This window comes from Hylaeus volcanicus, unplaced genomic scaffold (assembly GCF_026283585.1).
Source record: "Hylaeus volcanicus isolate JK05 unplaced genomic scaffold, UHH_iyHylVolc1.0_haploid 12182, whole genome shotgun sequence".
NCBI classification, from domain to species: domain Eukaryota; kingdom Metazoa; phylum Arthropoda; class Insecta; order Hymenoptera; family Colletidae; genus Hylaeus; species Hylaeus volcanicus.
Genome location: NW_026533133.1, coordinates 233,801 through 249,763, shown reverse-complemented (window position 1 = coordinate 249,763; position 15,963 = coordinate 233,801). Strand labels below are relative to the sequence as shown.

Genomic DNA, 15,963 nt, shown 5'->3' with positions numbered 1-15,963 from the left:
TCAAATTCAATGCATTTACAGCCATTATTTTTCTTTTGAACTACGCAATTTATATATTTCTTTTATAAATTTAAGCTCAAAACCATATATTTACATCTAAATGTGTCGCTAAAAAATCAAAATAATTAATACTGCTCCTCAATATTGTATTCGAAATTATATCATTAAATTTAGTTCATTTTGCATCATTCTTTATCACTATATATATTTTCTAAAATGGAAACTAACTTTTTTTAAGTAAATATAGCCTCAAGGGATTAAAGCTTATCTTTTAATAAAATTTTCTTCGTTTTCATTTTATAAGGCTGATGTTAATATTGACTGCTATTAGGTTTATATAAATATGTACAGAAATTATTCACACAATATAATTTATAACTTAACATCAATCTTGCAATGTTTCTTTTTTTTTTTAGATATTATGTGTAAATATGTGTCTAGATATTTAATTTATAAAACATTAGTGCAATAAATATTTTCACATAATTAGGCTTATGGAATGTGAACAAGGCGCTTTATTTGAATCAAGATATTTTATGTTGCAAATATTAATTCAATTCAAAAAGTAATTATGTAATTATTATACATCTATGTTGGCTTTATATGTAATTTTTTGTTTTTTATCTTTTTTTTGTGTGACCCATACTGAAAGCTTCCATTTCAAGTCAACAATCAGTGAAATGTATGATTAAACATATCAAAGCATTTTGTACATAGTAAGTTTTTAGATTTTTGTTTTACTTTCTTTCAGTTCATATTAGGACGACACAATTTACAGTTCTATTATTATACCCTCTTTTAAAATTTGTTTTTTAAAGAACTATACTGCAAAAAGGAATTAGAGTTTACAATAACGGTAATGACGTTAATATATCCCATACAAAATTGAATTAGCAAAAAATATAGTTCTGTGTTTCATTTTGCTTTGTGTAATTGTTAGTCAACTATTAAATAGATTTTGTATAAAGAGAAAGCTTCAATTCTGGCACGCGTTGCATACATGACAAATTTGTTTAAAGTTTATACTCCATTTTTGTAACAATAACAACAACAATAACAATTATGGTACTTATAATAATTGCAATGTCTTATAATTATCATTTCTTTTAAAAGACATTACAAATGATTTGCTTGCGAGGAACATATATCTGGTAAAGCTTTGCATAAAGTATACTGAAAGTTACAAGGCAAAACGGTAGCTACCTAAAAAAAAGTATAACAGATATAAAAATCAATGTCACCAGCATAAAATTTGTTTTTATCATTTTTACATCAGTATACTTTACCCAAATCAAACCAATTATTTCGATGACTGCTGCATAGAGCAATAGGCCCTGTTTTGGTCCCTGAACCTAAAACTTGTACTTACATTTAGCACCTTACAATGTTTATGTTTTGTTAGATCATTTGTCGTGAGCTAAGAAATTAATAAAAAAGAATATTATAAGTATTTTTTTGTACTAAAGATGTAATCCAATTAATAAATGACGTGACATTTTTTTTACATTACTTTTAGTACATATAATACTAACTTTTTATCATCTCTTTTAATCTCAGCTCAAATTATAACATAATCCAATTTTATAAATGAAATTAGAATTGTCGAATCATCAATTTTATAGACTATAAATTCAATATAAACAATCAATCACGTAAAAAAATATAAAATAATGTATCTATAAATTTGTTAACAAACATTGATTGAGTTCCTTTCGATTTAGAAAAAGAAGAAACTATTTCACTTTAAAATGTGTGTATATAAATAGATATTTGCTTCTAACAGGATATTGTCACTGTGAATTGAATATCTTTTATTCAATTTCAGTGGTTTAACAATTTTCTGAGGTTCAGGGAAATCGGTGACTGTGCTGAAGCAGTTACAGCAGACTAGGCTAGTGTAGATTAGCGCATTAAGTTATAAATTTGTTCAAAATTACACTTTTTAAATTCATGTGCGACAAAGTGTAAGCAATAAATAGAAATTAATTGACAAATACATATGCATATACGCATACATATATACTAATTTGTATGTATACATACATCCATGCTTCTTATATTTAACATTCAATTTAATTTTATAGCCACTGAACATTGTGTTTATAAATCATATAATCTATACGAGACTATTTTCCACAATGTGTTGTAGTACTTTGATTTCAGCTTTATAATACTTTTGTAAATCATTGTATGAAATGATCAATTAAGACTTTTTGCTCAATTTTTGTGCTACTTACGTAATGATTGTGCAATGCATAAACGTATAATCGCTTAATCTGTGAGGCAAATTGTTAATTCACAGTTACACAAACTTGATTTCATATTCAAATTTTTCTTACAAATAGGTGTGTATGTGTGCATGTACATACATATATCTATGTTATTGCATAACTATTATAAATGTGTAAACTTCAAAAGCATGTTCAAGTAATACTAAATGTCTTTAATTACGCTATCTGTTTTGTAGGAAAGGCCTCGTAGTGCTAAGTATAAGAAAAGAAAGTTATATTTACGGATTTAACTTTCCTCCTTACATGTACTATTTGAAAATTTGTTCTATACTTCTTTCCACGAAATCACGATACCATGGAAACTTTCACTTCTTTCTAAATTTGTTTCATGTCCTTGAAAATGCACAAAATGATAAAACACATTAATTCTCAAGACCGCTTCTGTGCCCATTTCAGATCGTCTGCTCTAGGCTTGCAACCGGTAGCTTTTTCAATGAAAACTTCTAGAATGTACCAGAAGCGAAGTTTTTCTAATGGCCAGTTCAACCATCCTGTAGTAATGCAGAAATAAGTTTCATGTGGTGCAACGTGATGCACGCGATGGTGTTTTCTGGGTAATATAATTCTGTGTTCCTGTAACCAAACAACCCAGGTAGGTAGTCCAAAATACGTGTGAGACCATTTATGTATCTGAAAAAAGTCTTTTATGTTGTTGCTACTATGTAATTTTGTTAATGTTAAATATAATAGAATTCTAAAAACAAAACATGTGAGAAATTCAAAGAAGAGAATTATTTCATCTTATTGAATATAAGAAAATCATTTTACAAAGTCCACATACCTGATTAGTCATCGCTACAAAAATTGCAAGTTGAAACCAGTAGCAGGTCCAAACAAATTTCTGCTGGATCTCCGACTCTGGGAGACTTAAAAACTCCCATGTTAATTTGCAAAGGAATGGTATTGTGACCATGAAATTATCACCATTAGTTTCTATAAAATCATGCCTCGTTATACTTGTTGGGTCAATATGATGCTCCCGAAATGGTCTCAAAAAATTCTGAAAATAAACATCTATAGATTTAATAGTGTATAAAACAAAGCATGTGCTATATTTAAAAAGAAATACTTTGTTTATAGATCCCAAAATATTACATGCTTTAAAATCAAGAAAATTACGCTATGAAGTAAAATCAACGACATAACATTGAGGAATAGCCTTGCTCGTAATTATATATTTAGACTATTCTTTTTACCTTTCCAAGAATTGGAAGTTCCACGGAGCCCCATGTATCAGCGGCCCAATGAACTAATCCTGACGCGAAATCTGCCGTAACGATGCCGCAAAACGCTGCCATCGCAATTGAACTTACATTTTCTAATCGTAACCTAACGAGGATAAATATTGAATTAACCACCATCAGTGTAATGCAGATACCGACGCAAACGCACTCCTGTGTCCTTTTCCCTGAAATACATAAAAATGTCGTGAAGTAACATTTACCTTTGACGTTCGAAAAATACATAACTTGATCTCAAAACGTGTTACACGCGGTTATAACTGCATACGCGAGGAAAATTGTAATAATGTTTTTAAAAGTACGCTGAAATGTAAATGCAAAAATACGTATTGTTAGACTTCTCTTTATTTTTGCACGCAAGCGAGGGTTCCAAGGTGCAACCAATGTATAGTCAATCTTTTGGCAAGTATTAAAATCAAAAAGCATACGATGTGCACGTATCATGCTAACACTACTATGCAACGCTCTGCATTTAATCTAAATCGAATTATTAATTGATTCCAAATGTTAAAACACGAAACTTGCCGAGTGCAATTTTAAAAAGAAAAGAATATTCGTGGTTGCATTCGCGCTCAATTATTAACGCTTTATCGATTAGTAACTTATTAAACAATTCATTATATGAATTATGAAATATTATGTAAATATTAAAACGATTCTAATAGATGAAATAAATATATGATACTAATGTTATGAAAATAAAAAATATATTGAGTTATATATTCAACCGCTATCGGATGATAAAGTGTTAACATAAGGTGTTACCTTTAACTCTGACTTTTTTATTGTTTCAAATTATCGTGCAGAATAATCTAAACAAATTTATTTGATTTCAGGTTGTCGATGGTAATGTCAACGAACGAGATAATTACCAGTGCTGTAAAGATTCGCGAGCTCTTGGGCACCCTTGTGATTAGGGCCCCATCTCGGCACGGTTCTGTCTTCTTGCGAAGTAGGCACCACCGAGTTGGCATTGGGATCGTCCTCTAGCATCGAATTCTCGTAGATCTGCCGTTCGGTTTTCACCGGCGCCAAGAAATTCGTCGCCATCGAGCACGCGGCTGATGCCGCTTGGCTCAAGTTCGCCACCTTTATTTCGTCCATAATTATTCTCGTGATCAATCCCTAATATTGGCCGAACGATCAGGAAATGTCTGTTCTTTTACGAATCGATACTGTTCTGTCGTCTGTCTCTAGACATCGCGGGTACCCCTTCGTTACTGGATATTTCTGTGCAAGGTTTACAGGCTATTGAGTAGTTTCTTATAGAGCGTGAACGATCATTTAAATTTCGCATGTAGAAATGGCCATAACAAGTTACACATTATTTCGTGTACATTCGTATCATCTGCGGTTCGATTCATCTGATTTACTTGCAACTTTTCCCACCGCAGTCATCGCATCGTTTATTCGCCGGAGTTTGTTCCGTTTTATGTTAGCGTTTCTTTCTGTCTTTTTGTCGTCAATTCTTTGTAAGCGGCTCTTCATGCGTTGTAGTTTAAACTACGAAAAGTAAACAACTTGTTAGTATACTAAGTTCTTCTTTTTGTACAGGATATCTCTTAAACATTTTTCTAAATATCTCCTTTTTAGAAGTATTTTCACTTTTAATTTTTTTCTGTGTTTTTGACTTTACACTCTTTAAACGGCCATAACTCCATCACTTTACAGTGCAAAATTAAACCTAAATGCGCCGTTCGAAAGAGTGTTAAATTTCCAATCTCCTTGATTTAACAAGTGAAAAATTAGGTCAAACTTTAAATTATGACAATTTCTACAAAATTGACTTTTCCTTTATTCGTCTTCTGGTTTCAAATACACAGTTATTTGGCTGGCACTCCTCAGGAAAAACTTTCTCGAAGTCTCAGCTTTTCAATAGTATAATCAATAAAAATTTTACAGTGGTATTTCAAGGATAAATGACATTTAAATGCAAAAAACGTACGTTTTTACGTGAAATTCGACATTTGTCAAAGAAAGAAAAAGAAAAATTTACCCACTCCATTTATTAAATTAAAAGTCAATTTAAAAAATAAAATTTAGAATAAATACAAATTTTTATTAATTTAGGTTCTCAAAATGCGCTCCTTCCTTGCCTCTATGCATAGACGGTATCTACAGGGTGTTCCAAAAATGTTGTAACACCTTGAAAAGCGTGGTTCGAGAGGTGATTTGAAACAACTTTTTCCTTAGCGAGAATGTTATCCAAGGCTTCGATAAGGAGATATTAACGGAAAACACTGACCAATCAGAGCTCGAGTATGCCAGTGGAGCGGCCGCAGTAGCGTATGAGATTGGCCGCCTAGCGCGTAGCCGTGGCAACCACGGCTGCTCCAACAGTATACGCGCGCTTTGATTGGTCAGGGTTTTCCGTTAATATCTCCTCAACGTAGCCTCGGACAACATTTTCGCTAAGGAAAAAGTTCTTTCAAATCACCTCCTGAACCACCTCTTTCAAGGTGTTACAACATTTTTCGGACACCCTGTATTCAGTACGGTCCTCGTTATATCCCGGAGTTGGTGTGCATTTATACGGAATTTAATTTTTGAATTGACTTTTAATTTAATAAATGAAGTAGGTAAATTTCTCTTTAGCGACAAAATGTGTTATTCTAATTGGAATTTCGTGGACCTTACGGTTCCCTTTCACTTGTTCCAATAAATTATTTTTTCAAATTTAGACTTTTTTTTATCGATTCTCCGGCTCCGAAAACATCGCTTTTTTGTTTTTTGAAATTGATCATGTTGCAATCTCCATATCATTTATCGGTACACCCAGGTAGATTTTGATTAAACAGTCTCTAAAAATGAAATTCTATGGATACATGTTCAAAAACAATTATTATTCACTTTGCACTCAGGCTCTACACACGGATGGGAGAGGTTTGAGGTGTTGAAAAAACAATTTTTTTTTCTTAAACGGGGTGGCTCGGGAGCGTCGCGAAAAAATACATCAAATCTGATGTCAAACTAATTTTAAAGTGTCAAGTCGATTTTTGTTGAAGAATGTCAATTTTTACGTAAAAACGCACGTTTTTTTGCATTCAAACGTCATTTTCTCCCTAAAATACCATTGTAAAATTTTTGTTGACTATACTATTGAAAAGCTGAGACTTCGAGAAAGTTTTTCTCAAGGAGTGCTCGCCAAATAACTGTGTATTTGAAACCAGAAGACGAATAAAGGAAAAGTCAATTTTGTAGAAATTGTCATAATTTAAAGTTTGACCTAATTTTTCACTTGTTAAATCAAGGAGATTGGAAATTTAACACTCTTTCGAACGGCGCATTTAGGTTTAATTTTGCACTGTAAAGTGATGGAGTTATGGCCGTTTAAAGAGTGTAAAGTCAAAAACACAGAAAAAAATTAAAAGTGAAAATACTTCTAAAAAGGGAATATTTAGAAAAATGTCTAAGAGGAACTTCGTATTGGAAATTAGTTGTAGAATTGATTCCCTAAGTTTGTCCGGACTGTAGACACCCTGTATATTTAATCGATGCGTTTATTGTCACATATTGTATTAATGCTTGCCAGTGTCAATTTTACGCAATTCTGAGTTACTAAAAAATAAGTCATCACTAAGTTCCATGTGTAATAGGGACAATGGACAAATTTCATTGCACGCGAAAATTACAATGTTCTTATAGCACGATGGTTGAATATCTTTTATTGGTCAATATTCGAGGATAAAACTGAATCTAACAACGAACACGCAACGGTGCGATAAACCGATGAAACTGATGGTCGCAAGTGCCGAATATTCCCCGTTTGATAACACTTTTTCAGTCAGGTTTTATGTATCTTTCACGGTGTCCTACAGGAGTTGAAATTTCTTGGAACGATATTTATAGCAATGATAATTAACTACAAACTATGATAAAGCATTCGTAACGGATAGTAAAATCTATATTAAATAAATTATATCGAATTTTTCTATTCGCTTATCTTAATTTATGATGTATTTGTTTTAACGATTTCTTATTTTGTTAGGTTTTTGTTACAGCGTTATCAGTCAATTAACGATAATATTATTGATCACGAATGATCTAAACTTACGTGAGAAGATAGAAATTTACCATTCAGAAAAAATGTTATCTTGATCTGGTATATCCTTAAGGCAAAACAGAGATAACAAGTCATAAACATCTAGAAGGTTAAAGAGTAATAACTAGGTTACGGATTTTATGCATTTACACAACATGTTGTATTGTGACGTATAATAATGTGGTTTGTTTGCATAAATGCACATACCTTTTGGTTACGTTTAGCATGTGTTTATTATATTAGTTTATATTATAAATCCATAAAATCCACAGTCTAGTAATAACAGTATGATTCGAACCTTCGTACGAGCGCCAGTAAAGTAGGTTAATTTCGCTTTTACACGAGCTTAAGAAATAATTTTGATAATACGCCGAGTCTACCCTTGCCCCTATTTTGACCGCGTGTGTACCAATCGAAATAATTCAAGGGCTATTGCATGTCGCGTTTAAAACTCAGTTTGTCACATACAAAGAATCTATATTCGCCTACATATATTCTATTAATAACGGATACAAATTTGTTAAGATGCAATAGAAAGGAATTAACGATACAAATTTAGTCACAATAAACAAAATTCCACTAATTAATTATTCATTTTGGTATCATTTCAGATCAAAATAAAAAGTCTGACAACAACTATACAAGTAGAAACTATACAACTTATTGGTAACTGTATAAAAGTATTAAAGATTACGTGACACTACAACCAGTCAGTGTTTAAATCTCCTACCGTGCATATTTTTGTAAGTACAACATTCGCGATGCTCTACCATCGATACTTTTTGATCGTATACGCACACAGAATACTCTAAAACCAGCGTTCGCGGTTACGCACGCACACATACTCGTCCTTTATACATATAGACACGTGCACGTGCATGCCAGTATTCGCTGAAGCATGAGTTACCAGCTGAATATTGGAACAGGGTAGTGCAAACTAAGTTTGATCCGGTCCTCAAAACGTCTCAAATGAATTTAATTTAGCAGAGTTAAATGTCAAAGGCATACCCGTGAGACGAACGAAAGGAACAAAGTACGACGATGGATAATCCTCACAGAGCTTAGAGGACTTCACGATGCCACCGTTCTTCGTCTTTATCCTGGTCGACGCATTGTCCAGCCATAAAATCGCTGAATGGTGCACGCTCAATTAGTCACTGGTAGGATCGAAAGAGACCTACGACGAGACACTATCGTACCTCGTACCGATGTAACACATACACACGTAAGGAAAGCACGCATGATGTTCGCACGCATTTGTGTCGTCTCGCGCACAACGTTTTCTTCTTCTTTTGGCTCTCGTTACACTATGAAATCACCACAGAGCTGGGAGTAAGAGGTTCGAGGTCTTTGTATGTCGCATGCGGCGAGTAACAGGGAAACAATGGAAGGATGGAAAATCGGAAAGGTGATAGAAAGCGCGGAGAAAGACGAAAGAAAGGCGGGGAGTAATTGACGAAAGGATCGAGGAGACACAGTCGTCGCGAATTGGCATTTAACTTCGACGAACTGTGCCACTCTTGTGAGCCGATATTGGTACGAAAGGAACGAAGAGAAACGTAAACTGAGGCGCTAGTTTCGCTGTGTGTTTGCTCAGTTCTGTTCGTGACTCTTCTCGGTTCTTTCTCTTTTGCTCGAGTTCACGTTGCGTGAATTCGCTGACTCTTTCCTTTTCCTTCTTTCATGCCGAGCTTCTCCTGCAACCCCGCCACGTTTCGTGACAAACGGCCGGCGCCGCCTGACGACCATAGTTCGCGTTGCGTCGCGACGCTCTCGTGGCGCCGTCACGCGGCTACCTTTTCTGACGTTTACCACTTCTGTATGTAGGAAGATTTCCGTTCGAGCGAGGTGGTATAATTCGTTGCGCTCGTACTTTCATTTGCTTTAATTCCGTCCTGCCCACGGGTAAAAGCCTCTTATGTGATCTCTCCCCCCCTCCTCACTCACTGCATTATATTTAGTATTGGTCCCACATATACAGGGTAAAGCATTTAAAACAAATCGAGTTTGTTTACCAGTAGCTTTTTTGATAAATGAAAATGTAAAAGAGATACGTAAATCGATATATTTTTTTAAATGGAATAATTTTGTTTGTATATTTTCTATCAGCATGTTTCAAGCTGTATGCAATGACCTGTAAGTATTCGAGGTCCTCAAAGATCAATTACAAACTAAAACACGTGCCTTGGAATGTAACGTCAGTATTATTATTCTGCGGTAGTACTTACAGAATATAAGACGATATAACACGAAAATTTTTTGGGAAATTGATGGGTGTCCGAATACGTTCTACATCCATTGTATAAGATAAGCTGTGCGTTTGTATGCTGAAAAATTTTCTGTTGTGCCAGATTTGGCGACATGAACAACGAGCATTGTCTTTATCGGATCACTGTGAAGTGTCCATCGACATTCAAGGTCACATCTTATACGCTTACAGATCTGGTTACAGTCAAATATCTTCATTGGTAATTGACCCCTATTGATCTTTAATAATCTTCGGTCATCAACCTTCAATAAAGTCGTTGTACACATTTTAAAATACCCTATTAAAAAATATTTAAATAGAAACATATTCCATTTAGAAAAGTAATATCCGGGTTTGTATGTACTTTACACTTTTATCTATAAACGAGAGCAAGTATAATACGACACTATCAGTATACTACGATACAGAGACGAAGTGGGAGCGCCTTATCTTGGGTTTTGCAAAGAACCAGACCGAACCGATTCGAACTGAAGTAAATTTAATATAATGACGTGTCAGGTATTCCTGCCACGGTTAAAGATCCTTATGCGGTTATTGAATACATACGTGTGATACATCAAGTAGCGTTCGTGATATGTCATGGACGCAAAGTGCTTTGTTTCCAAGCATAACTTCGGATAGGACTAACTCAGTTATTTGAAAGCGCGTGACATTTGGGTAATTCGACCTTTATCACCATACTTTATATATTCTATTATAAAAAATGTAAAAATTATACAGGGTGTTCCAAAAATGTTGTAACACCTTGAAAGGGGTGGTTCAGGAGGTGATTTGAGACAATATTTTTTTTTAGCGAAAATGTTATCCGATGCTTCGTTGAGGAGATATTAACGGAAACCACTGACCAATCAGAGCGCGCGTATACCGTTGGAGTGCCCGTGGTAGCGCATGAGCGCTGCCGCCTATCGCGTAGCCTACGCTACCGCGGGTACTCCACCGGTATTCGCGCGCTCTGATTGGTCGGGGTTTTCTGTTAATATCTCCTTCTGGGACATTTTCGCTAAGAAAAAAGTTGTTTCAAATCATCTCCCGCACTACCCCTTTCAAGGTGTTACAACATTTTTGGGACACCCTGTACATGTATTTTTCTTGACGTGTACTCTGTTAGGAGTAAAGCTCAACTTCTTATAACTTAGTTATTGGATCATCGTTTTATTACATGCCTATAGTATCCGATATTTATATGTAAACTACAAATGAGTATATAGCTACGAAAAGACATGTATACGTCATCGATTAAACATGCAGCAGTACGAACATGACCATACATGTGTACATTATGACACGCTGGCGTGCATATATACATGCATGACTCAATACCCGTCCTCGTTTACGAACCGTGTAATTATAAACGATGAATTTCTATTAAAATATTTCATATTACGCCAATTGTAGCACGCATAGATCGCTTTACTTAATTCAATTTATGTTTATTATATTTTACGTTGACTATTCTAGAATTTGATATAAGAATTTCCTACCGCTGTCTCTTATCGCGTCATAGAATTCACTGGTAACCACGTATAAATAACTATACATATATCTGCACGGTATGTTATGCCCAATAGAGGTGAAGAACCTGATAAATTTTGTCCTTCATTGTTTAAACGTAGTAAAGTTTGATTTGACCTAAGAGTCCTTTAGTGTAGGACATGTGGAATCTCACCGAACGTTCATACTTTATTGAGAGGTAGATCGACCGAGCAGAACTAGCCCCTAACTAATTTTTTCATAAGTTATGTCACGAAGATATGTAGACCCGCAATCACGCAATAGATAATGGCGTTCGTGGTAGCATACTATTATGTATAGACGCGTAATTATCATAAGAGAAATTTTTAATGTTAAACGTTAATCGAATTTCGAATCGACCTCTTTTTATTTAACCACCTTTTATTATTTAAGTTTTTGTATTTGAAAATCGTTCAGCGTGATGTTATTTTATATCAATATTGTTTTAATGAAAATTTATTTTATGTAACGAATATTGACAACATAGCGTCGAATTCTATACGAAACTTTCAATGGTCCAATTACTAGGTTTTTCGAGAGCTAAAGGTTAAATTGATTTCTTAATACGAGGAGTCTAGATCGCGATCTATCTAGAAGTTTGTGAAAGGGTCTGACCGTATACTTACCACGTATATTTAAGTATAACAATCACTCGACAATAGCGAAAAAACAATATTACAAACGTGAACTTTTGTTAACTTTTAAATTGACATTATTTTGTACTATTCAGCGAGATCTTCGTAATTTATCTGTTTGAGGTTATCTGTTCTTCGTCTAGCCTTGTACGACCAGCCTAGTTGCCAAGTTACAATAATGCCAAAACAAATTCAGAAGTGCGAAACTTCGGTTGACATAAATTTCTTAACTGTGATAAACGCGGTACATACAAGAGGTGGTTGTCAATTAAAGAAACTAATGTTTCTACTATTAAACACCATTTCGTATTGTTGAAGTGTCATTGTGTGATTTTCACAGTGATTATTGACTAATTAGACGTTTATATTATGTACTTAACACTTTATCGACTGGTAACATATTTATCGACTTTTTGCTAAGACAACCAATATTTTGTTGTTTGTTATTGAGATAACATTTTGTGCTCCCATCATTATATGAATATTAATCAAAAAACGATTCTAATAGATGAAATAAGTATTGAATAATACTAATGTTGACAAAATAAAAGGTATTATTGGATTTAATTCATGTCCAAGCGCTACCAGTCGGTAAAGTATTAACATTCAATTTTACAGTTATTCGTGCAAACACATAGGTGAGTTGCAATCCAAGTGCTGTCTGTACCTACAAGCTGGCCCGGAAGACAAAACGAAGATGGCATCATTCAACTGCTTACGTAGAAGCTAGACCACTTTTATTTTTGTTGACCAACGTAGCGGTTATCGTCATGAAAACGACAATTCCTATTTCATACTTTCCGTATTACATAATTTCTGCATAATAATAAGATTTATTGAACGTGTCAAGTAAACGAAAGTAATATAAATTAATTCGACAAAGTTAATTTTGTACAGTAGTAATTAACGTAAAACGATATAGATTCTTATATAAATTAATCTAATTTAATCTGCTAACCTTCGCGAAGGAAGTTCTTTATAATCGTATTGTATAAAAATACTTTTATTATTTTTCGGATATTCTTCAATTTAAACTTCGTTATCTATTCAGTTTTATCATTTTCATTGATATAATTTACACTGCTACACCAGAACTGTTTACAACATTTTTCCGGAAGTGCTAAGACTATCCAAGGTTTACAAAAGGATAATAACACAGCAGGGTCTTACAAAAGGACAAACTTATTTTCAGAATTATTATAGGGATAAATTAGTACCATGTTACATCAGTAGAGGTCTTTCACGAGGAGTTGCTGTGACTATTAATCGTTTTAGGGCTGATCATTACAATCTAGCGGGATCACTCTCACGTATAGGAATTGTTAGAGACTCAAAATGCGAATGCCATAATGCATCCAAGATTTAAATCACATTATTTGGCAGTGTTTTCAATACAACACGCATTAAAGTACTTCAGAAAATCAAATTGTATTTACCTTTGACAATGCAAATTATAATCGCTGCGCCAAGTATTCTAGCTTGTACGTGTATTCATAACTTTCTAAAAAAGTATAATTTGAAAATATAAAAAACAAAAAACTACCATTATGTTATAACTAATTGTTAGTATGTATGGATGAATGTTTGTACGTATAGATAAGTATTACTATCGTATGGTATCAATATTAAGTTGTATTATTAGTATAATACATGGAAATTGTATAGCTGACATAAACTTTGTAAAAGGTTTCAAAGGCTGAATTAATAAATAAAAAAAAACTATACAATGTTTTTCAAATTTTCTATCCTCGATAACAATTACAATTTTATAATTACAATTACATTATTAAGAAAACATGCAACAGTGTAACAAAGCCTTCTCAAGTCAAGATGTAAAACGACAATGTTTACACGATAAACAGTAAGCACTATATTCACATCATCCTACAAACAGTTATTTAGATAGTAGCTTTGAGACTTACTATTAAAATTTAGCTATACCGTGATCAGTTTGATTTTTGCTTAGCTTCGAAAGACACTGAATCAACTAACTATACATGTGAATCGTAGTGGCGACATGATGTACAGATGCCCAAGGTACAATGCACGACCGTACAACGTGTACCACAATGACAAACCGTAAGTTGATATTTTTTACTGCGGATTGAGTAGATATCGGTCATTTGCGGACTTGCGTGCTACCACATAAGCATATCCAAGGTACGGAGAAGACGGTGGTACGAAGCGTGGGAGAGTACACATACACCTGACATGACATGATTTCCATTGTTTCAAACATTTGCTTCGAAACGTGTAAGTAGATACACGCTGTCTACCTAGTGGTAACTACAGTTGTCAAGTTACCTCAAATCGGTTGTGAATCATCGAAAGTAATAATAAAAACCGCGGCAATTGCTATGACGAACATTACACGTATACAGGGTGTCCCAAAAATGTTGTAACACCTTGAAAGGGGTGGTTCTGGAGGTGATTTGAAATAACTCTTTCCTTAGCGAAAATATTGTCCGACACTTCGTTGAAGAGATATTAACGGAAAACCCTGACCAATCAGAGCGCGAGTATGCCGGTTGAGCGTAGGCTACGCGATAGGCGGCCGCGCTAATACGCTACCGCGGGCGCTCCAACGGTATACGCGCGCTCAGATTGGTCGAGGTTTTTTGTTAATATCTGCTTAACGAAGTTTCGGACAACATTTTCGCTAAGGAAAAAATTGTTCCAAATCACCTCCCGAACCACCCCTTTCAAGGTGTTATAACATTTTTGGGACACTCTGTATATCGGTATCTAGAGACGCGGTAGCGTCACGACGACAAGTACATGAAAAATTATACGCCACCGTGTATACTGGCGCTGGCGCTACCACGCATCTTTTACTCGTAAAACTGCGATTCTAACCTAACCCGAAACTGCTGTCATTAATATCTCATTACGGCTTATGTATTTTCTAAATCCAAAGGCATTTTCCTAATGTAAATCGCATATAAGCTTTCTAATAAAACCAAAATCAATAAAATCGGTCTATGTATAACTGAGATATCGTAATATCATGTCATGAATCTGTCCGAAATTGTAGATTTTTCTTCTGATTCTGATTCTTATTCTTTTCGTCAACACTTAGCCAATAGGAGCTAAGGCCGTTCGTCGATTCGTCGACTCTCGGAATCAGTCGGCAAGGCTCGTCAGTCGGAATTGTAATATGGCTGTCACTCATGCCGCTCGTTCATTTCTAACCTGTAACTGTCAGTTTGGATTTGTGACATTTGGTTTCTTGCAACAGGACTTTCTGACATGCATTGTGTGTACTTTTGAAAACTCAAAGGACTGAAACTGGAATTATAATACAATAAATTGTGCGTTACACATAGTGGATCTCTTTCTTTATTTCTCATTTCATGTTTAACATTTTAATATCTAGCAACAAGACATTTTGCGATGCATTGTGTGTACTTTGGAAACATAAAGGACTGTAACTGGTATTATAATATAATAAATTGTGGGTTAGAAATAGTGTAGACCTCTTTTTTCATTTCATACTTCATTTTTAACATTTAAGTTTGTTACAACAAAACTTTTTGCCTTGCGTTCTGTGTGCTTTTGAAAACTTAAGGGACTGAGTCTGGTATTGTAATATAATACATTGTGCATTATTCATATGACAATTTTATTTGTAAATAATACATACAAACCTTATTTTACTTGCAAATTAATGTAGAGCTTAAGATAAAAATACATTTGTCTTTTATTATAGTAAGCGTAGAGTCTATAATATACATAATGTGTCTAAAGCCATATATAGGAAACAGACCAACTTCAGTCCATTAAGTTTTCAAAAGTATACAGAACGCATGGCAGGATGTGTCACTGCAAGAAATGTAAATGTTAAAGGTGAAGCGAGAAATGAAAAAAAAGAAATCAACTATTTGTAACGCACAATTTATTGTATTAGAATACAGTTCATACATTCACAGAACACATGGCAGAAAGTCTTGTAACAAATTTAAATAATGAGATA

General features: G+C 34.1%; 1 protein-coding gene across 6 annotated transcripts; it reads right to left on the bottom strand.

Moving 5' to 3' along the window:
- Positions 1-6: 6 nt before the first annotated feature.
- On the bottom strand, positions 7-14,401 carry LOC128882766 (plasmanylethanolamine desaturase). Of its 6 annotated transcripts, XM_054134491.1 has the most exons (7): positions 11,982-12,164; positions 9,803-10,120; positions 8,583-9,708; positions 4,405-5,035; positions 3,488-3,699; positions 3,073-3,291; positions 7-2,921 (listed from the first exon to the last, which is right to left on the bottom strand). In XM_054134491.1, exons 4-7 carry the CDS (start codon positions 4,634-4,636, stop codon positions 2,661-2,663), a joined length of 924 nt encoding a protein of 307 aa, XP_053990466.1. In that variant the 5' UTR covers positions 4,637-5,035; positions 8,583-9,708; positions 9,803-10,120; positions 11,982-12,164; the 3' UTR covers positions 7-2,660. The 6 variants fall into 6 exon arrangements, with proteins under 6 accessions (XP_053990466.1, XP_053990471.1, XP_053990467.1 ...); XM_054134496.1 differs by having other exon boundaries at positions 7-2,864; positions 8,583-10,120; XM_054134492.1 differs by having other exon boundaries at positions 8,631-10,120.
- Between the last annotated feature and the right edge of the window lie 1,562 nt (positions 14,402-15,963).